Genomic DNA, 23748 nt, shown 5'->3' with positions numbered 1-23748 from the left:
TATTCAGCCAATCGCTAAAACTAAATGGTTCGATGGGTTTTTGAGTTTCAAAGAACTCCACACCAAACCAAATTCTGCTTCCATCACTTTAAGCAGGACAGTTTCATCCATGTTGGGAACCGACTTCACAATGTCTGAAGCTCTTTCGTCATTGTCATTTACAAGTATTTTCTTCCCGGGTGGGAAGTGCACCGTTCCTGGAGGTACTGCAACACCAGGTCGATGCGTGGAGTGGACGGAGCAAGCCCCTATTCCATCTCCCAGTTCCAAAAATCAATTTAATATATGGTCCCCGGGTAGGGGACGTATCAGATATTAAACTGATAAGAACAGATACTACACTTGATCTTAGCCAAAAGGCCGAGAAGCGATGCCGGTTGGAACGATACGTGAAGGAGGCCTTCTTCCGTCGTAATCTTCACGATTAGGGTCGTCACAAAAAAAAAAGTCTCGTTTCTCTTAGCGAGCATGTACAACGATTTGTCCTTTTCACATTCCATTACATGTAGCGTTTGAAAGTCCCTAGATCACTACGTTTAGTCCTCTAAACTAAAGAACATGCTTTGGATACGTTACACGAGGCATCCCCTCAACCAATCAGGTACGAGTATATAAAGAAAAGTTTCTGTGAATCCGATCCCATGTAAAGTTATTATAATGTCTTTGCATTTAAGTGTATCGATCACAATCAAAACATCGTAGGCTCTGGAAAGGGCTATGCTTTCAGATTGAATGTTTAATTTGAGTTACAGTGTGACATTCCCCCACCACCAAGCGGAGAAAAGTGGTATTACAACATAACCATTTCTAACCCACATTGCCATTTGAAGAGTCCCAACACAAATATAAGTAAGGCTATTGCTGACACAAGCTCCTGCTCTCACTCTGGACCATGACTGAGTTATGCTTGCTGTGTAGATTCAATGATCAGTGACATGTGTGGTGGGCCGACTGCACAGTGGTTAGGCCTCTCTCACCAGCCTGCTCTACACACCTGTGCAGCCCCACTCTAAAGCCAAGCTATGGCTTGACTAGTCATGTAATACAGGCCAGTCAACCGAATGACAGACAGAGATGAGTTTCCACAAAAGCATAGGGTTTTATTTGAACAAAGTTTAAAAGGATGAGGACCACCATTACACATACACTGGTACTGATAGGAGGGCTTTGATGTGCAGACCTTCCAGGAGCTAAGCATCCATGGCCTGAGTTTATCCTAACAAAGAGAAAAAACAAAAACACAAGCACCGCAAATGATATGATCCAACCCAAAATCAAATGATAAATAAATCAGTGCAGCCCAATCAAAATCACCAAACACAATCCTTGGGTGTAAAACCAAACTATAATAATAATGGCAGGAAAACTCAGCACACTTATCACTCCGGGATAACACAACAAAAATAAAAATATGGTTAGTCAAATAGTACAGTGAATCATATAATCAAACGAACAAGACAAGTTTATTGATGGTCGCACACGCACTTACACACCACAAACATACAATACACAGAACGCACCGCAGACACGCCACAACTACACCATACAGTCTGCCTGGAGCACGTCAGATGGTTAGTTCGTCGGGTAGCTCCGTTGGATTAACCAGACGGTGACAGCCAAGCAGTGTAGCAATAAGCAGCCCACAAATAAAGCAGCGTCGCGTAGTGAGAACGCAGCACAAGATGGTAGCAGACAAACGCAGCAAAGCAGCAGCCAACAAGCCTCTGTAACAAAAGGTCAGACTTTAACTCATGCAGAGATTTTACGTAATTATGTACCCACCCGTTGCAGCAACATACCTGTAACGCTGTATGTTAGTTCTAGTGCCAGGGGACCGTAACAGTCCATACACCTCCACCTATACTGCACCAGAGAACAAGCAACCATTACCCCACGCTTATTTCCCACAATACTAAATAGCGCTCACCAACGGCACTCTCCGGTCCCGGATAAGAGCTGGTTATGGAACGTGATGAATCCAACATCCAACTCCTAGTCGCTAATGACTTCCAAGAACCAAGAACTAGACGCACGCCACACAAGCAATCTTTTTCCCACGAGCTCAACCAGCAGACAACGTTCCAACACTACTCTGGGCTGCAGACAATGTAACTGCAAACACCTGCGTGTTTAAATAGGCCCAGGCTAGTAGAGACACGGGAATGGTATGGGTGGAGCTACTAATTAGCAGGGATCACCCTACCACACATGGATGATGCCAGCTGCAGGCATTCTGCACTCATAAACTCCCCTAGACATCCCAAAAGGAAGGTCTCACTTGTTCAAAATACACAGATTTCTTGCCAGAGGAAACTGAGGCTTTAACAGAAGAGAGTAAGACTATTGAAGAACAAGTACAATATCTCTCAAAGTAACAAAGTACAATATCTATCCTCGGTTATTACTAATCTCAAAGAGAAGTTAGTTGGAGTTGCCAAATAAATCCTTACCAGGGCCCAGTGTAGAAGTAAATCTGCCAGAATCTCTGATGACCTGAGGTCTTTTGCCATGACTCTCCATATTTACCCTGCCAATGCTTACCAGTTTGTCTGTGAGAGCTTTGATTGTGTTCTGCCTCATCCTCAAACAATCAGGTCATGGTACAGCAGCATCCCTGCAGACTGACGGAAATGGGTCAGATCCAAAGGCAGACGCCCAAGTTAGAGAGGACCCCAAGTCCTGCTCGAAGGTGTTTGCTGCCTCCGTAGCCCTGGGCAGCAGCTCTATGGAAATTCTTGCCGCATAACCACCTGCTTTAAGTTGGTTTGTTATCACTCTGAATAAAGAATCTTTTTATATTCTGACACAATCTTGTCAATTGTTGTAAAGCTTTATACCCTCAAATTCTACCATACTTACTATCCTGTGGACGTTCCAGGACAGCACAACTCTTCCAAATCCAGTTTGGCTCACTTGACATGCCAGGTTAAAGATACACAATGTGGTTACATTGTTCTACATATTGAGTAACTGTGACTGACTGAAAACACTCTGACAGGTCACAAAAGACCATTTTAGGTAAATAAAATGAATTTTCCCCGGAAACACTTTTAGCCAAAAATGTTTTCCCCTCTGATGATAGTTTTCCCAAAGCTTGATTCCACCTATAGCCTATAATTCCTAAAGTGACGCCATATGCCCTTGATGTCCATTTCCGCTGACAACCAAATGCTGTTGCACTCTTAACTTTGGGAACATTCAATAGTTTTTGGTATGAGTGAGAAATGACTGGAAACGATGGCATGGTGCAGCACAAATTTATTACTTGTCAAATTACATCAGAAATATTATGTAGCACATGATCTGTTGCATTTCAGAGACACAGTCCATGGAACAATCTGTTGTAAAACATGAATGTAACTTATGTATGTTATGTAACGTGTGGGTAACAAAACTTAAGGTGCATAACAGTGTTTACTAGAGGTTGCATTAATACATAGTTTTAGAACTCGAGTTATTGTTTTCTGAAATATTCAAGTACTAGGGGCGGGGAGAATGTGACTCTTGGTCCTACCTCAGGCAAGTGAGTCAGGTATGGATGATACCACTTATTGTGTCTTCTTATTGTGTTTACACATAGGCCTAAGAGCTATTTTTTCTGTAAATTCGGTGAAACCTGGTCCTTTGTAAGCCCAATGGATTCATTTAAATCTTTAGTCATATTTAAGTCTATTTTTTTTTAAAACAACATTCTTTTGTTTTGCCAGTGTAGTAGCCTGACAGACAGACTCGATGTTTGAGCCATCCTTGAAATAACCCGTCCACAACTCATTATTGCTGCACGTTTATTTGATCACAACGACGGTTTGTTTTACTTCCAAACTTCCAAACAATTGATTTCTGCAGTCACTATCCTTCCTCTTGTTTACCAAGGGCTCTAGCTGAAAACCGAAGGCACGCAACAGCTAGTGTAAAACTTGAGATCCTCAGGAGGGGTTGTTAACATGGTGTAGGCAAACATTTCACGAAGACAGTCGAGTTCGGAACTGAAACACTTCACTTCCCCAGCCCCTTCCAAAACACTCATCAACTGCTCTCAATTCCAAAACCTGCTTGAACCTCCTACAAAGCAGTATGGAAAATACATTAAGAACTAACAATGAACTAAATTGATGCAGGAGCTCGACTACTCGAATACCCAAGTACTCTGTGGAATTCTAGTGTAAATATAGGCATATGCACTAATTCAGCAAAGGATCTGTTTGGGATTTGGAAACATTTCAGGTTGGGAAAGAGAACAATATGTATATCTTCTCGCACAGTTGCATATTGTACACAGAATTCCCCACAACCTATGAAGCATTTACCAGACATCTTAGCCCCTGGATAAACCTGTGCTGACCTCCACCCCCACCCCCTGTTCTCTCCCTTAACTTTGGCCAGACTATGTCTCTCTAGAACGTAAGTTTGGTAAACCCCAGCTTGCCAACCCCCTTGGATACGGTACTCATTGGGTAACTTTGTGTTCCTGTGCAAATATATTTGGCAGCTATCACAACAAATCCAAATGTAAGATTCTGGTTTACCCACAACTTAAATGAAGCATAAGCTTTTACATAGTTGCTTTGTAAGGCAAAAACATATAGGATGCCTCATGATGCGTTCTTATACAATAAAGGCAAATGTGTTTGTTCAAACTGTTATTCAGATTTATGTGTCATTCTATGCAAATAAACCACATTAAGCTACAAATAGTTTCACTACATTAACTGGCATCAAAAATAGTCTGAAAATACTCTTCACCAAAAATATTCTGAAAACAGTCTTCATCCCAGACAGAAAAAACTGCAAACATTTTCATACTAAACATTCACACATTACTCTGAAATGCTTGGTGAGAGTGCTCTATCATAGCAGGATACAGCCAATAAACTGTACAAATGCCAAACTATTACATGACCACCTCAGAGAAAAAAAAGACACGTTAGTCTTTATATTTTTAAAGATATACTGCTACTTAATTTTTGTAAATGTTGAAACCAAATAAATGTCTAATAATACAATAAAGTAATTTCCCTAAGCTCAAATGTGTTTTTCACAATTGAATTCTGACAGCATATATCATTTAAGCCATGCATGTAGATCACAGTATATTGTTGAAATATTTCCATTACATGTTAGCCATAATCCAAAATAGACCTTTATATATTTGGTCATTTGAGCACTCAGTATATGGATGTTAGTAAAAAATGACCTCATTTATCTCCTGTAACAGTCATTAAACCAGTGTTAACTCTGCATATAAGAGCTACATGCGTTTGAAATCAATAATAAATAACATAAGACAATAAACATTCCGAATGTATGTGTCCTTTGCCCCTCGAGTAGAGGAATTTTAGACGCCAACATTGCTTTCAAACTTTCAAACTTATGTAAAGTACACAACATCTTGTGAAGGTGATTCACCATATCACATCGTGCTTGTATATTCAAGTTTGAATGTTTGTAAGCTTGGGTAGTTTGCAGGACTACACAGCTGTAAGGTACACCTTTAGCCTTGTTCCTACACACCTGAGCAGGACATTCAGGTGAGTTTAATTCGTCACTGTTAAAATTGCAATGCATTGATAAACTTATTATATGTATTAACATTTTAGGTTTCAAAGATTGGTTGAAAATCATCACAGATGTACTTCCTAAGATACAGTATTTGAGTGAAATGTATATATATATATATATATATTAAATGGTATTTATCTTTCAACAATAAAGCAAAACCCCCTAAATTAATTTAATTTAGATGAAAAATCATAGATGGGTTATGTTGAATTCACCATTTTTGCTCACCGTAATATATACAGCTCACCAACATTTAGAAATACTAGAGAATATCCTGCATATATTTTTCTACCAATCATAGACACTTGAACTTTAGAAGTCCTAATTTTGGTCGTATAATGTAAAAAAAATTTGGAGGAGTACGGATTAAAGTTTCAGAAGTTGTCAAAATTGCAATTGAATGTCCAATTTTTGTGGCCTTTCATTTATCATTATGACCCAAAATTTTAGAAAACAAAAAATGACCCCTATTATGTGTAAACCTGCCTACTCTGGTGTCTTTGGCAATCCACTTTGAAAAACCTCCTGCATACGCTTATACACAAGCAGCAGCTTTAAACAATTTACTTTGCACTCAGGTCCACCACCAGGTGTTGGTAAGCCAGGGTCTTTCCCTTGAAGCTAGCGGCCAGCAGGATGTCCTTGTTGTCCACGGAGATGAGGCTGAAGGCCCGGGGTGCCAGCAGGTTGAGCTCCTGGAAGGGCTGGTAGCGCTGGGTGAGGTCATCCCACAGGTACACCCGGGAGAAGGAGTAGTCGCTGCCCAGGAGGAGATACTGCCTCTGGCCTACACTGAACGGGTAGACGGCCATGGAGCCGCGGGAGGGCAGAGTCTGGATCTCCACGAAGCGCTGGCCCTCCCAACGCAGAATCTTGGAGTCACCGATGAAGCGTGTGAGGCACAGGTAGAGCACCTTGCGTATCCAGAAGTGTTTGACCATCTGCACGTCCGCCGTGTCAGCGATCTGGGAGTAGAAGGCGAACTGGCGCTGGCTGCGGTTCCACTGGTAGACCACCGGGGGCTGCGACGCGCTGGAGAGGATGAGCCGTGGCTTGCCCTCTACCTCCAGGAACTCCACGTGGGTGTCACGGTGCCACGGGTGCAAGGATTGATGGGAATAGAAGCCGTTGCTGTTCCAACGGTAGATGCTGGTGGAGCCTGCCTTGGAACTGTCGACCACGGCGAAGTACCAATCCCCTTCGATCTGGAAGGTCTCCACAAAGTTTGGCTTGCGTACACGGGTTGTGTCGATATCTTGGATCTTTACAAATCTCAGAGGCCCTTCCTCCCATCTGTCAAGAAAATGGTGGAATAAGAATATACGGTTATACCTCTCAGGCCATACTGTAGCTACAATTAATACAGGTTTTGCAAGAAATGACACACCTTTTTTTAAAGTTGTCTAGAAAGTGAATTTTTTAAATAATTTTTTAAATGGTGATATCATTTGATATTGTGCTGATATTGTTTTATTTCACAGTGATGTTCTGGCAGACCAAGAGGGGAATGTTGTTCTGAAAAACAAGTGTATTACTTAGACAATAAAAAAACTTCTCACTTGTATATGTGGGATCCTCCAAAAAGCTGGGCAACCACCATATAGAGTGTGTTGTTGATAACCACAGGTTTACAATAGACCGCTGACCGAGCTAGGGAACATAAAAACAACATGCTATAATATTCATACGACAGATTTAGCCTGAGTAATCAGAAAACACTGCTGTGCTCTTAGGGAAAATAAATGATTGATTCAACAGAGAGGTGAACTCTCCCAAATAATTTTGCACCTTCTTCATAGTGCTATCTGTAACGCTCCAAAAATATCTTCCTCACTGAGTAGAAATAGCTATGTTATTGTTTCTTCTCAGAGGAATAGGTTCTTATGTTATGCTTCCTGATCTCTCCTACGGTATGAGGGTAATGATGATGTAGCTCTGTATGCCTGAGTAACATGTCTCCTCCCCACTCAGTGCTCTTGGTTCTCCCACGGAGGCCAGCCACCACTCTCTCAATGACTCACTCTCAGACTACATCCATTAGTTTAAGAGCAACTACATCAATAAAAGACATCACAGAGCTGTTGCTGTCGGCTACACACTGTCACTTTCAGTGGGTGCTCTGAGGAGATTTGTGCTAGGGAGATGCAGACTCTCTTGAACAAAAACGCAAAACACAGTACAGTCCTCTGTGAAAAACCTGCTTGGTCATGCCTGGCAGTCACGCAGTGTATGCTCTGAATGGAAAGTCTTTCAGTAGTGTGTGTTAATTGCGCTTACATGTGATGTTGTGGTAGTTCCTGAAAATCATTTCCACGTGATCCCACACGTATACCGTGCAAATTCCAGTGTTGGGCTGGGCAAACACCACATACTGGTCTCCACCAAACTCATAGGACTCCACAGACAGGGACTGGAAAGGGAAAGTCTCGTACACAGCGAAATCTGTCATATGGAAGTAAGGATTACAGTGAGAAGTGTGTCTTACCTGCAGTTATATAGTATTATAGTATTCATGTTATCCCTTATTGACATGTACCATACCACCATAACAAAGGCATAGAAATTGATTGTGGTCAAATCTGATGTACTCAGTCATAGCTAGCTGTTCTAAAGCTACATATAATATAGGTACTGATTTAGTACAGCTTTTCTAACAGCACTGTTGTTCATAGATATGATGCATAGTAGCCCACAGCAGGTGCAATAGGACATTCTCTATCTGGCTGTACAAAAGCTGTCTGCAATGCAAGCTCTGGAGTTAGTAACACAGAGCTTCACTACACTAACTCAAACAGACCTGCGCTAATGCAGTTGAAATCCCGCGGTGTGAGGTCATGGATGCGGCGTCCCTGGAACTCGAACGGGCTGGCACAGTAGATGGCGGGCACCGAAGTGTTGGTCTTCTCCATCCAGTCCACCAGCCATTTGATCTTACAGTCACATCGGAACGCGTTGCCTCGCAGGTCTCTGTGGAGCAGCACAGAGCAGGGATTCATGAATCATTCAGCCGTCCGTTAATCATTCTGCCAGTTTAGTCAACTGTTGTGATTAACTGTAACCAAATCTTTTTTTTTTTTATCTGTTGTGTAAAATATATGCCATAAGGGTTGAATGATTTCATGGCAGCATGATGTTCAGTGTTTTTAGTTAGTTGGACAATGTTTTTTTGTATTAGGAATTTTCAATGAAGAACAGATCAATGGAACTCCTCAGTGACTCACTATGACAAAGCGCTTATTGTAGTGCATCTACAAAGAGTACTCACAAGTCTGTGAGGATATCAAGATACTTGAAGAGTTCCCGAGGAAGACCCTGAAGGTTGTTATTGGACAGAGATCTGACAGAGACAAGACAAGATTATGTTACGGTTATGTGAACCAAATTGCTATGACCACTATTTTTATAATGTGGACACACAGTCCAAGGGAATATATACGCACAAATGCGTTAGGGATTTCAGTCCTCTGAAAGTGTTCTTTGACAGCAACTGGATGTCATTATTTTCAATGAACCTGTGTAGAGGAGAAAGAGAAGTAGAGAAAGAAAGATGTCAAGCATAGATAAATGTAAATTTAGCCTAGAAAGACACATGGTTTTATCGGTAGGAACATTCATTCTCCTCTGAATCTCTGCCTAGGGTCTCTCTTTAATTTAACTCTGAAAAGACGGCAGCATTCCCCAGCTCATCTCTGACAGATACGGGGGTCAATGACCTGTTAGATCCAATTAAGATCGAGCAGATGGATTGCAGGCAGCGCCACATGGTCCTCCCACGCGCGATTCGCTGCACCTTCCATTTTTCTTGTTAAACCTTTTAGCTTAATAACATGGAGGCTGGTCTAATGCGTGTCCATTCATTTCCTCTAAAAGCTCTTTCCTGCTTCCTCTCGATACCACTAGAAACACAGCCAGTCACTGAGCCACTCCGCGACATCCCCTGCATCTTAAACAGCTTTAATGGCAGCGGCTCAGAGACACGTGAGTTAGAGCGCCATTGACCTTGACAATGAGGAGGGTCAGATGAATGGGGATGGCCCACACATGAATACCTGCACCGCCCATAGAGCAGCCCGACTCATTCCCAACATTTGGTGTCATACGTGTGGTTACTATCCATGGGTGTTCAGTCTGGGTGGGTGATAAGGCCTGAAACGGATTTCCCTGAACATCTCCCATCCCCTCAGGGTGAAGTGGCCTCTCCATGAGCCCCGTCTGCCCCTGCGTGTAAGCTCAGCAGGCAGGGGCTGGGTCGGTGCCCCACTGGAGGAAAAATGCAGAGCACGCACAACGGCAGGCGGATTGAATTCCATGCATCTCCTCAGACAGCGCAGGCGTAAGCACTGGGCAAAACATCCCACAAACACCTGCAGCACTAAGAAAGAATCTTGCTTTCCTGTGCCATCTATTGATTACCTTTCCACTTGGAACTATTGAATTATTTGTAATGAGGTGAGAGGAGAAGAGAACGTAATTGTGCAGGCAGGGATAATGAGAGTGTTGCAACGGTAGCAGTTTTATAAACATGGGGGCATACACACGCGCATGTTTACACAGAGCCTTGCAAATGCATTTAAAGAGACAGACAGCCACAGCAGTAAGTCTCCCTGTCTATCCAGAAAACCGACCACTGAAAACCCAAAGAGAAGATCACAGCCTGAAGTATTAGTTTCTATGCAAAGGGACGTGTTCGTATTGAGGAGTGGCGAGATCCAAACAGTCCTTGCCCTATAGCGATGAAGAGATTAAAAAGTGTAATGCCTCTCATTATAAGCTCTGCATAGCCTTTCGAGCCACCATGGCCTTTAAACTAAATCTCATATTCTCCATTCAATTTCTGTCATCATGAGGGGGCCTTGTCCGTGTAACGCTAGATGAGGCGATAAAGATGGCTGGTGGGAGTTTTTAAACGGCGGGCCGCCGCTGATGTGAGGGAGCGAGCTCATCAGTATGCTCAGAGGGGAGTCGCCCAGACACAGCTGGCAGCGCCGCCGCCGCCGCCGCATCCCAGAGCAGGGCAGCAGAGAGCAGCGCCAAGCCAAGCCAAGCCAAGTCTGTGCCACGCCAACACTAAAGCACCCGGCCAGGTTTCAAACACATCCGAACATCGCTGAGGATCTGACGCAGCTATTATGCACATCGCTGCGGATCTGTGATCCTCCTCTCAGGTCATCAGCAACTTCATATTTCAGCCAATTAGTGTAACAAAATGGCCACCTTGGGATTTATTAGCTCACCAGAGTTGAGAGGAGCGGAGATGTTTGTTATGTAACTGCAGGAGGGACGTGCCCTTGATCAGTATTCCATATAACCATCGAACCTTGTTTCTTACAAAAATATCCTGGATATGATTGGCATAACCTTTTATCCAGATATTGAATAATCTGTCCATTTGATACCATTCCTTGTACATAAAACACAAAGCAAAATACTTTCAGATGCATTTTGTGGGTAAAGGTATCGATAGAGAAATATGTCTTACTTACAGATATTGCAAATGTGACAAACCAGCAAAGGCATCATCCGCAATCATAGAAAATGTGTTTGAGTTCAACAATCTGCAGACAGGGATGTAGAGAGAGGGAGAGAGGGAGAGGGAGAGAGGGAGAGAGGGAGAGAGGGAGAGGGATGAAGAGGGTGGGAGAGGGACACAGTCTTAGGTTTCTTGTTTATAGGAGAGGTACCAGTGAGAGGGTAAACAGGTGTCACATTATTATTTTCAGCACCAGCAGAAAATGACCCCTCCATTAACAGGTACTTGAGCTTTCATGTACAAGCCTTCTTATTGCTTTGTCTGGCTACAAAAGGAGTTGTTATCGAGTGAGAAAGGGAGCAGTTATGTCAGCTTCTGTTTCATGGTTTCCCGCAAAAATTGCAATGCAGTCCCCCGGGAGTGCTCTGTGCAGCACCCGCATGGGCTAACACATTTTATGAGGTTTATGCAAATCTGATCTGCAAAGAATGCATGAGAGTTCAAGGAGTTTTCACTCTTCAAAATATATCCCACAGTGCCTGAAGAAAAGAAGAAAAACTGCAACATCTAGAGAATGATTTGAGGGCAATGCTGCTAATTTATGCATGGTGATTACCAGCAGAGAAGGGGGAATTCATCAGGCTTTACTAGATTATCATTACCTACAGCTAAGTGCATGTGAAGTGCATGGTTGTGACAAGAAGAGAATGTACTGTACTGTGACAAACCTTGACTGCACAATAGCACAGGTACACACACACACACACACACACACATAAACAGACAACACACACACACATAAGCAGACAACACACACACACACACAACAAACACACACAGAGCCTCTCAACAATCTTTGTGGGCAGTGAACAGAAAGCCCATTGTTTGCCTAAGAGGGAGCGATGGAGTTTGTAATGGCTGATGACGTTGACTCTGGCTGGGACGCGACACTGACACTGTCACTGATACAGAGGCAGCGTGGCACTGGTTATTGTACAAAGAGCAGAAGAGCCTAACCAGGCCAGTCCACAGAGCTCTTGGACAAGAACTGGGCACCGGGGTCAGCATTTAACTTTCAACCCTGTTGGGGCAGGGGATTTAGACCGGGAGACACCGAAGAGGAGAGAAGAGAAAGGAGAAATGTCAGGAGAGGAAAGAGAGATGTCAGGAGGATTCAGAAGAGCAGAGAAGAGGAAGGAGTGATGTCAGGAGGATTCAGAAGAGGAGAGAAGAGGAAGGAGAGATGTCAGGAGGATTCAGAAGAGGAGAGAAGAGGAAGGAGAGATGTCAGGAGGACTTACAGGAACTGGAGCAGGTGCAGGTGGGAGAAAGCTCCCTCTGGAATCGTAGTGAAGGCAGCGTTGACCATCGTCCTGAGAAACAGAGCGGTCATCATCATCATCATTGTCACCACCACCATCATTATCATCATCATCATTATCGTCACCACCACCATCTTCACCACCATCATCATCATCATCATCGTCGCCATCATTGTCATCGTCATTGTTTACTTAATTATCAACACCACTTTCTCCCCGTATCCAATTCCAATCCATTCACTTCAAATATTCTCTTAAGAGCTGTATAATAATCGTGCCAAACAATTGTTAACAAAAATATAATTAAACATTAACAACGATTAAACATTATTCCTTATCCTTACCCAACATGCCCCTGCATGGAATTAATGAAACAAACTCAAGCTGCAACAATGACTGAAATATAGGCTATTTTAAATATTATTCAGTACCTAAATACAAATTTGCCGCAGACCAAGACAGCAATGTGTGCACTCAATATGTCTGCAATATCTATATATTGACCCATCTATGGAAGGTCATTAAGCTAGTGACCTCTTAAGTGATTACCTGCTTGGCTTGCACTAATTCCCCCTGGCTTTTTCAGTTTCGTGGATGATTTAATCTTCCGAAACTGGGACACACACTTTTTCTCTTACCTATATCAAGAATTCTTTCAGGAAAAACAGGCCATATTGTCCAGATTACAACATGTTTCAGCGAAACTAATTACTAAACATCCAGCTCAGGAATCCATAGATTCACATGCATCACAGGCACACATGAATTCAGTTCTGCATAAGTGCTTTTCATTTGTTCCTACATATACACCATTTTAAATCTCTGACTGATTTTTGGGTGTTTAGATCCTATTCCAAAGATGTGCATACAAAGCCTTATTTAACTGACTGTCCCTTGGTGCTATTAGCAGGCTGGAAAGGCCTGTGAATTTCCCTGGAGTCCTAGCGCTTATCCCATAAGTGTGCTCCAATCAATGTGTTCTCGTTCCAACCAGAGCCAGAGCAGGCTGACTCCATTCCAAGAATACAGGGAGGTCTGCGGCACAGGGATACACAGAGCCCATCTCTCATCTTTTATTAGCGAGCCAGAACTGAGCTTACTGGAGCAGTCTGTCAGAACAAGGTGGACGCAGAGGCGATTTGGATTGTTGTTGCGCAGGCTTCCCGTATTAAAACACGTCAGTCTTTGCTGTTTATCTTTACTGTAGTTCTCTCGTTCATTTCACAGGCTCTGACACACAGCACCTCATTTGCATTTGTGAGGCACTGCATTGCATTGCATACTACTGTGTACTGTGTTAGTGTTTCAAAGTCAGCAAATAAGCATACAAACTAAGGTACCAGGTGTTGAACTGTTTTCTTGATAAAACGGGGGTACTGGTGGTCTTTGAATTAAACTGTTCAACTCTAGAAAATCTTTAAATGTTTCATGTCAGACCGTAGTGGTTGATATATAAATGAATAAAATAAAAAATATAATAAAAAATAAAAATAAATACATAAATAATATAAAATAAATATGGTTTGACAGAATACATTAACAGAATCCATTTCTTAAACATTTCTTGAAAGTACCACTTTTTAGCTCCTGCAGAAAAATCTTGTCAATATTTTTCAGCAGACAACACGCTACACTGGACATGGTTTACAGAGCAAGTAGGACGTGACAACATCAATCCCTGCTTTTTGTCAATACCAAAAGATCCAGGAGACACCTACAGCATCACAAAACATGACCTTGCGATTCTCTCTTCACATTGTCTCTTGTATGGACAGAAATGTTGGCTTTATTGGATCAGTGACTTAGTATTTTATGTTGTCATTGGTTACATTAGTAAACACTTCAGGTAGATACACACGATTCACTCCCTACATTATATATCTCTGATTTATAAACTACTAGAGCAAAATTCGAATGTAACCATGAACCCTGAAAGTAATCTACTTTCACAGAGCAAATACTTCCATTTGCACAACCTGACAGTGCAGTGGGTGCTCACATCTTTCATCAGTAGCTGTCCTGTCCTCCCTGGGAATAAATACACACAGCTCCCTGGTGTTATGTGAACAGAGCCTAACCCCTGGACTCCTGCAGCAGCGGCAGCAGCACAATGAAGGCGGTGACGGCGCTGTACTCACAGGGAGATGATCCCCGGGGGGAAGCTCTTGGGGATGGCCTTGGTGTCCACGCAGAAGGCGCTGTCTTTGGTGCAGGAGCAGGTAGAAGGGCAGCGGGGGATCTTGGGTGCCCGCTTGGCCTCGCCACCCCCTGGCAGCAGGAGCAGGAGCCACAGGGAGGCTAAGAGCAGCAGCCTCCACTGCGGCCACCTCGGCACCTTCCTCGGTCCGGCCTCCAGCATGGTGCCCCTCTCTTCTCTCTTAGCCTCTGTCCAGACAAGAAGTGGCTGAACAAGAATAAAAAAGAAGAAGAAGAAGAAGAAGAAGAAGAAGAAGAAGAAACGAGGTATGAGGAGACTGGAACTGTCGTCCTTGGCTTAAAATGAAAGCTGATGGGAGGAAAATCCTGCAATGGACAGAGGGGTGAGAGACACAGAGAGGTATGGAGGGTGCTGCGCTCTTGTGAGCTGAGGTTGTGAGGTGAGAGGAGGGGGGATGAGCGAATGAGTGGGAGAGTAGGAGAGAGAGAGAGAGAGAAATGAAGAGAGAATGAGAGAGAGAGTGGATTTAACAGAGAATGAGAGAGAGAAAGAGGGAATGACAGAGAGAGTTGATTTAAGAGAGAATGAGAGAGAGAGAGAGTACAATGAAGAGAGAATGAAAGAGAGAGGAATGAAGAGAGAATGAGAGAGAGAGAGATGTATGTGTGTGAGAGAGAGAGATGTATGTGAGAGAATACTATACTGTAAAGAAAGCAAAATGAGAAATAACATAAAAAATGGAGCAGGCAGTACCCACCTCTTTAGTATTCCCTTCTCTCTGTGAGCTTGTCTGGCAGAAAGTGTGTGCTCTGCAGTACCCTGAGCTATCTCTCTCTCTCTCTCTCTCTCTCTCTATTTCATGGTGCAGCTGTCAAAGCGCAGGCTGCAGGAGCGAGGCTGCGATTTTGCTGCATGCAGACCTGTGTGCTGCACGGCTGACACTGAATTATTAACTATCACATGGACCAACACTTCACCATCCAGCCTGGAGGAGAAGGAGGAGGAGCAGGAGGAGGAGGAGGGGGACAGCGGGGGAGGGTGGGGCCATGCAGAAAGGCACCTGGAAATGGGAGGGGCAAAAGACTCCCCCAGTCTTCCCATTTCATATATTTATTATGTGAGCCAAAGATCACAGTAGTTCTTGAAAAAACACAAGATGGACGTTACTTAGAGGGCAGAGTTCTTGACCAATAAGTGAAGCAATGGTAAAGAGAGGGGGGGACCGGGGACGGGGGGGGGGGGGGGGGGAGAGAACAGGTAAGGCCATCAAAGTAAGGAGGATGCACAAAGCTCACTCTGTGAAAATCTGCACTTTAATGCTTAAAAGCTTTTTGGCTTATCCAACCAAATTGAGTGCTCTGGATATGATATTTTAGGGATCTATATTTTATATTCAGACAAGTGGTTCTCTGGTTATCAGGAAGGGGTTGCTATGTTTTTACAATGGGTGACAGAAGTGACACAGAGGAGATATGGTGTGGAGAAGAAAACAGAAAAATTAAGTAAAGAAAAGAGGTTGGTTGAAGTCAAACTGACCATAAGGCATAGTGGTAAACAATGAGCAGAGCTGACCCAATTTGTGGCAATAGCATCAGTCAATGTGTTTAATGTTTAGTGAACAATAATTAGTCAGTATATTTTTAAGTAATTTCTTTCACTTTTCTTCCTATGTTACAGAGGTCCTAAAATTTCAACTTTATGGCAAATCAACATATAACACAGAATGATGGTGCAGATTTGCACGTATATGAGCTCAGGTGTTGGTGAGGGCTGTGTCTTCAGTGTCTTTCGAAACCCTTGCTCAGTGCTACCAATAGGTGGCACTGTGTCCTCAGTAATGAGATAGGTCCAGAGATTTGGAGTGTATGACCGAGCAGGAGCACTAGCTGTACCAGGCACAAGCAGCCTCACTGCAAAGCACAACGGCACTACTGTCACCAGTGGGCTACACACTGGCACACTCCCCTCACACTTATTCACACTGCATGCTTGTGCAAATACACTCTCATACACAAATACACAATAGTGTGTTTACTGCATAGGCCGGCAGAAAATGGGAAGCTTTTCATTAGAAGGGACAGATATCCATTGTATTTGCTATATGGTTACTGTTTGTGTGTGTGTGTGTGTGTGGGGGGGGGGGGGGGCGGGGGTACTTGCCACTGTGTGAGTGGCATAAGGCAAAACACACAAATCTGTCCAGAGTTTTTCCTCAATGTCTCAACACATTGTAAGTCCTTATACAGAAATGAAAACTAGTTGAAATCACCTTTTGAATATCAGAAACATTTCCTGAGAGAGACAAGTCCAAGAGAGTGAAAACCATAGAGGACATGTGTTCCAACAAGCACTGGCTCACTCTTCTGCATATTCAGCACTTATCCCACAGGCATAGCATTAACAGATGTGCTTTTGGACGGGCGCATTTGCTTTAGAAATATCTGCTTTTCCGCAATGAACCAGAGGGAAAGGATTTTTCTACAGGCTATTTGTTCATGGGGAGAATTAGGCCTACATGGCCTTACAGTAGGCAGAATCAATGTTCCAGACAGATTATAACTTCTTCACCTTCCCCTTTTTCAGTCACACATAGCCTACTCTTTCCCAGCAATTAGCACTTCCTGCCCGGATCACCTGTGGGGATTGAAGATGTTGAGCTAGGGATTGTGCGTCATTAGCATGACTTCTTCGGGATTTTTATAAAATATTGTATTCCGTTTTCCTCCCACAACCCGACTGGCATGAGCTTAAACCAGGCAGAGTGAAAGAGATTCTGTGTCCCCTTTCACTTGCACATCTGTTTGAGGTCTGTACCAGCGTTCTCTGGCGCGTTCTCTGTGCTGGGAAGCAACAGGATGTGAAATGTTTCCCGCTTCTCTTCAGGTGCCGCCATGTTCTCAGGAAAATCCCCGCGGCTGCAGGTGATTGACCGACTGCCTCAACCGCCAAGACCAGGGTCCAGAAACATCCCCACCTGTTTTGCTCGTCACATGTGGATTTGTAAGAGCTAGATGTCACTGTTAAGTTTCATTACTCTACATAGTAGTACTGTCATAGTTCACTTTGAAAGCTTTCTGTAGCCTATTGATTCGAAAGTGAGTTTTGCTAACAACATCTCATTCATATCAAGGTAAAAAAAAAAAAAAGAAGTAACCTGCATGGTCTGTTGGCTCACCTATACTACATTGCTGAGAACTGCTCATTACCTACACCTAGTTGTGCTGTAGAGAAATAGGCTTATGTCACTGCCATCAGTTGTACGCAGTAATACATAATAATAATAAATGTGCAAGTTATTGAGGTACACATAATGTAGCAAAGGGGAAGGTTGTTGTCATTGAATCAATCATGTAGAATTAAGTAACGGAATTAGTCATTTTGAACCAATCACTCCATAGATACATAGCTATAGCTGCATATTTATTTAAGTCTGGTGACTTCAAACGTGCCTAATTTTGTGTTTTGTCTGTCAGTTTAAAAATGACTGACATTATTGTCATCACACAGCCACTGAAAATATCTTGCCAAGGTATACCTCAAGGGAGCATTCTGATACCCTTTCATAACACAGATATCTGAAGGACCTGTTAATGTTGAAAGAGGTTAGTTTGTCTGTATCCAATCTTCCATTCATTTTCTAAATATGACAGCACTGATTTTCTGAGAAAGATTGAAATGTGCACATGCACGTGTCCAAAGTCAACAAGTCATACGAAAGAAACATTGGCATTCCTCTTGATTTATTTAACAATTTGGACAGAAAGACATTGTGCCATTCTGCTATATTTTTACACTGAAAGGATTATTGCCATCAGGTTAAACAATGTAATATATGAAGTAATCCCTTCAGAAGCCCAATTCAATTAAAGTGAGTACTGTGCCCTATTTCCTTGAGTTATATGATTAGTTGAGCATCTAAGGAAAAAACATCTCCCTTTGTCTCATGTGTTACAGAAACCCATAACTTATTTCTCAAGAGGACCCAGGGAAGACCGGGAAGTTTAAAGACACACAGTGGTACACTGGTTGAAATGCTACATTCTGTCCTCAGTGTATGCCTGTCAAATCAGATATGGTGGGATTTATTTTACTCATATACACATTCATGCAATTTTATGGATTCTCACTAGCACTAGTCTGTGTAGTTTTAGTCCTATTTTCAATCAATTAATCAAAATGGTAAGACAGACAATGACAGTCATTGTTAAAACAACACGCTATGGATTGGATGACTATCAGCAAAAATGTTGAGCACATTCAAGGTCAGAATATGATTAGAATTTGTTGGCTATTCATGAGGGTGTCTCTCTGTGAGGATGTGACTTTGTGGCAACTGTGCTATGGAGGTCTAGTGTGATAGTGGGCCCGAAAACCTAGGATTAGATCATTGCTTCTGCCCTGGAGGTGAGAGTCTCACGTTACCTGCAAAGGGAAGCCAATTCAATGGAGAATGTGTGAGCCTATGCCTCAAGGTGATAGGTATATTGTGTGTGTGCGAAGTATGGTATGTCAAAAGAATTGTGATCTTTTTTCATGTTCAAAACAGGCCCCCGTTTTTCTAGCCCCTCGCCATCCTTAAAGACTTATTACACAACCAATAGTCTTAGATCCATATTTTGACCAAGTTATATGTAATGTGTCATTTGCATTTACACGATTGCACATTTTTCTTTCATTTCATTCTGTTTAGACCAGTGATGGTAGGAAATTGTAGAGGACACTGATTTTAATGCGCAACCAAAAACAAATGTAAATCGGGGGGAACTTATTTCTGTTGAATTGTGTCCCAATTGTGTGGTTGGGTATGAAAGCCAATAGGATTAGTTCCTATGCAGTTGTATTCAGATTTCTTGTCTTGTTTTTAGTTCTCTCTCTCTCTCTCTGTCAGTTTATTTTGCCTGTCAGACCTGCAATGGCATGCCCTCTCCCTCTCCCCTTTAAGAGGCTCATGTATTTAGTTACTTGCAGGGATGCCAGACAGCAGTCATAATCCTCCCAGTCTTTCCATAAGCCGCTCTTTTTTCAGTTTTTTAATTCAGAATTTACCGGAACAAACCCATGGAGAGGGAGACGCAAGCGCAGCCCTCATTAAGCCTCATCAGATACGGCGTATGCATCTATCCAGTAAGACTGTAGACTGAGCTGAGATCACTACGAATGTTGGGATTCAGTTGAAGAAATGAAAGACAACTACAGATTTAAGGTAGGAAATCACCACTTAAAAGAGGTCAAGAGTGTTTAAAGTAATTTGACATTTAACACGGACCACTGTGGTACTAACACGGACCACTGTGGTACATAAATTGCACAATTGCACTATTTTTCCATATGTGAGTGAATGATCATTTCCTGGCGACAAACTGCTTTTAGTTTACAACCAAAAAAAGATTGCATTCAAACAACCACAAAGTCATTGTTACCAGAGTTACTGCAAATCACACTTGTTTAGCCCTGTAATACACAGAGATCGCACACCGCACACCACCGCTTACCCCATGGAGTCCTATTTTAAACCTGCCAGAAGTCCTTCTGAAAGGCAGATCTTTTGGGGACGAAGAGAGAGGAAGTAAGGGACAATGTATCATCGGGGAATGATTGACAGGCCACTGCCCCATTTGCGCCCTGATCTGTCAGTTCAGCCCCAGTGGACACGGGGTGCACTGGGGACCTGTCAGGGCCACAGTCACCCCGCAGGCAGGGGCTGGTCCTGCAAAGAGATAATGACACACTGGGTCAAAGGGCTGAGGCTTTTCCCTCAGACCCATCACTCCAGGCCCAACCCTCATAACAAATTCCGCACTGTTGGTGCTCTTCTTCACATCTCTAAATGGGTTCACCAGGAAGTTCTTGAACAACATAATCGGTGCTCTTGTTCTGCTAAATATATAGATTTCCTTTTGGATGTCAGACAGACATGACTGCAGAAACACGTCCATGGGGTGTTTTTGGTTGAACTGCTCCACCAAGGACAGTTCTAATTGTGACATTTTTAAGGTGGGGGGGGGGGGCTAATGTCTGAATACATCAGGCCTCTCAAATTGGTTGCCTCTGAGCTCTTTGGCCAAACACCAATAGATGAAAGTTGGCCAGCGGGATATTCACGAGCAGGTTCATTCATTCTTTCAATCATTGTCCTGTCTGTCTTTGTTCTGCCGGGCTCCCAATGGGTGCTGGCAGCACTGCTGCAGTCCTCTCTCAAACTCAGACCGATCGCTCTTTCTCCGTGTTTGCCTGTACATTAGTCCCTTAAATCAAGGCCTGAGAGACAACAGCCTGGAACAACAAGCTGATGATGTCACTTTCTGTTCCCACCAAGGACTGTAAATGAGGGAGTTGTCCCCTTCCTAACGCACCCCCCACCCCCCACATAAACACCCACCCATCCTACTCTTCACCTCCTGCGAGGTCACACACAGTAGAGACTGCGTCATATTCTGATTGACAGCGTGTTGCCTGCGTGGGGGGTAGAGGCAGCTAGGTGAAGGGTAGGTCATCTGTCAGCCATAACGCACCCCAGACTGAGACTGGAAGAATAATGAGGGGTCTGTTCCTTGATGTGAGGCAGTGACATCAAAGTGAGACCAGAATAAATCAAAGCGAGTTTAAGTGAATTGAGCAAATCTAACTCAGTATGTGGCCTCCGGGGAAGGGGGTGTGGACGACCTGACACAAGCAATCCTATCATTGTGCCAGGCACCGTACGGTCTGCGCCTAAAAAAGAGATGAGATTGAAGTGAAGGACATTTCAGGTTTAAAAGTTCAAAGCCAATTTTTCTTTAAACTGTTTTTTTTTTTTTGGTCAGTTTCTTTCCTAATTTCAAATGAACAGCACTAGATCAACAACCGATAAGGATGTTAACTGGGTTTGTGGTACTTCAGCCCGCTGAAGACAGGCGAGGTGATTCTACAGAACCTTCCTTGGCCATATGGCAGAAGTGATAACCACTGAACAGCAATGGCCTACTCAAACAGCCTCCATTAAGGTAGTTATAAAGCACACACCAAAGGCTCTCATAGACAGCTGTTGGTAGAGAAAATGGAGGGGGCAGATGCTAATGACACTAGTTCTATTACCGGGGATAAAGGCTCTTAAATATGAACTGATGTTGACACCTAAGGAGGTTAATGAATACAGGACATGAGGTTCACATTTTGAATATTCGCCTTATAGTTATTTTAAATGTGGATGCAAGGACAGTATAATCTAATACCCCTTTCACACTCGACCACGGTTAAACCTGCACTGATTTATAATATAAAAGGATCGACCCGTGTTATTCAACTCGGCTTATCAGACTACCTCTCAGCCTGGGTTGGAAAGGGGTCAGGCACGGGTTAATTTTGGTATTAATGGCTTCACCCGAGTTGCTTGGTCTGAATTGACTAAACACGGATTAAACCTTGAGTTGCACCTTGGATTAAACCTCTGACTGCATGCTTGCTCTTGGGGGTTCATGCCTTGGGCTCTGTAAAGCACATTGAGACAATGTGAATGGTTGATTATGCTATAAAATTTAATTGAATAGAATTGATAACCAATCTTAACCAACCATGGTCATTGGTCAGAAAGGGGTGTACTGTTAGGGTGTACTAAGCACTAATCGATCATTATCCAATATTATTCTGCCAATGCCTACGGATGGATTTTCACACAGGAAATTTAAATGGATTCCAACCACCTTCAGCCGCTTTCCCTCAACTCCTATAATGCAAGTCAGTTGAGTTGACTCAAGCAGTAAAAGCTCAATCTTGATAGGGAACACACATTTTGTCATTTGGCTGAAAGCCGCCTGTTGCTATGGAGGAGCACTCCAAGTGATGCATCAGCTGGTGGCAATAGGCCAGACAAGACTGTGGGTTAGCGCAAATCAGAGGGTGTCTGATTGATGGTACTGAAGTGCTTGCTAGCACAGCCATTCACCAGCCATAAATAACATGCTAACAGCTAGCTACAGCTCAGCACAAACACGCCTAGGCGTTGCTTATTTTGTCTGCAATGCATTATCATATTTAATCACCTCCTGTAACCCATGTTTAATGGGAGGGGGGAATCGTAATGTCCTGCCCATGTACTCCTGTAAACATGATTTATATCGTAAACTCAAAAAGAGGAGAGATATTTATGAGGTTGTTTATGAAGTTCTTTCAAACTGAAAAAGATTTAAGGAGTTGTTTTCAGTCGCATTTTATTTAATGTAATCCTTTTATGGTGACAAGCATTCTTGGCATCTTCCTTGAACCACCACTTGAAATGCATGGCATCCTTGTTTGTTTATACACACACACACACACACACTCACACACACACACTCACTCACACTCACTCACTCACTGGCAAAACACAGTCATACCTAATATGGCAGGCTACGACTGTTATAGTGCGCTGGGTTCTTAGAGGCCCATGTTCCCAGCACTGTTGTGTATTAAGACATTATAGATGTAGCTGAACAATTTAACCATGTTTTGTGTTCATAGGGCACTTTAAAAACAAATAACTAACAATGACAAAACCAATGTGACAATGACAAAGTGATGTCAGGACACTGTGCCTTTAAAGCAGAGAACAGTTTTGGTCTTACATTGATGTACCTTCTCAATTGTTCCTGATGGCAAAATGGGAGTCATCAGGTGTAAGGAAGAGCAAAAGCAAAATGGACACAGACAACAAGCAAAAAAAAACTGGCCAGGTCAAAGTTCATACAATACATCATCATTTCATGTAAAAACTGATGTCCCACCCCCCTATTGAGAACTCTTTTCTTTTTTTTTTTTTTTTAACGAAACATATCATTGTTGTTCCAAACAAAACAAATGTAGGAATAGAAATATGAGTACGCTGTAAATATATATTCATATTTATAAATTTCTAGCTGTATTTACAAATGAACCATCTTTCTAGCTCAATTTGGCCCTCAAGCCAACACTATAGCCTGGTAATTTTCATCCATTCAATTTTGGTGAGAGACGTCAGTCATCCATTAGCAACGCAAACCCAGAGAGGAAGGGTTCTTCATGATCCCTTTCTCTGCCAGTTGACATTTTCTATCCACCTCCATCCTGTGGGATGTTCCGAATGACGGGAGAGACCAACTGTAAAGTAAGCGAGTGAATGTGGTCCCCCCCCCCCCCAAAAAAAATAAACCCCCAACACCACACCTACTGGCTCCGTTCACTCTTAGTGTCTTAGAGAAGCACTTCCTCCTGGAGTGCAAAGGTATAAACACCAACCAGTCAGGTGG

At 43.0% G+C, this 23748-nt stretch overlaps 1 protein-coding gene and 1 non-coding gene across 3 annotated transcripts; both read right to left on the bottom strand.

The window, feature by feature from the left end:
• Positions 1 to 181: 181 nt before the first annotated feature.
• LOC116221221 lies at positions 182 to 372 on the bottom strand. The gene has a single exon (XR_004164067.1). It is a non-coding gene; the product is annotated as a U2 spliceosomal RNA (small nuclear RNA).
• A 2869-nt stretch (positions 373 to 3241) lies between these two features.
• Positions 3242 to 15495, bottom strand: lgi3 (leucine-rich repeat LGI family, member 3). Of its 2 annotated transcripts, XM_031570222.1 has the most exons (10): positions 15267 to 15495; positions 14490 to 14755; positions 12331 to 12402; positions 11043 to 11114; positions 9000 to 9071; positions 8825 to 8896; positions 8357 to 8526; positions 7837 to 8001; positions 7119 to 7209; positions 3242 to 6852 (listed from the first exon to the last, which is right to left on the bottom strand). In XM_031570222.1, exons 2-10 carry the CDS (start codon positions 14708 to 14710, stop codon positions 6123 to 6125), a joined length of 1665 nt encoding a protein of 554 aa, XP_031426082.1. In that variant the 5' UTR covers positions 14711 to 14755; positions 15267 to 15495; the 3' UTR covers positions 3242 to 6122. The 2 variants fall into 2 exon arrangements, with proteins under 2 accessions (XP_031426082.1, XP_031426083.1); XM_031570223.2 differs by lacking the exons at positions 11043 to 11114; positions 12331 to 12402; positions 14490 to 14755; positions 15267 to 15495 and adding an exon at positions 9273 to 9540.
• Between the last annotated feature and the right edge of the window lie 8253 nt (positions 15496 to 23748).

This window comes from Clupea harengus, chromosome 7, assembly GCF_900700415.2.
Source record: "Clupea harengus chromosome 7, Ch_v2.0.2, whole genome shotgun sequence".
Taxonomy (NCBI): domain Eukaryota; kingdom Metazoa; phylum Chordata; class Actinopteri; order Clupeiformes; family Clupeidae; genus Clupea; species Clupea harengus.
Note: the sequence above shows the minus strand (reverse complement) of the source record. Positions and strands in the feature narration are given on the sequence as shown.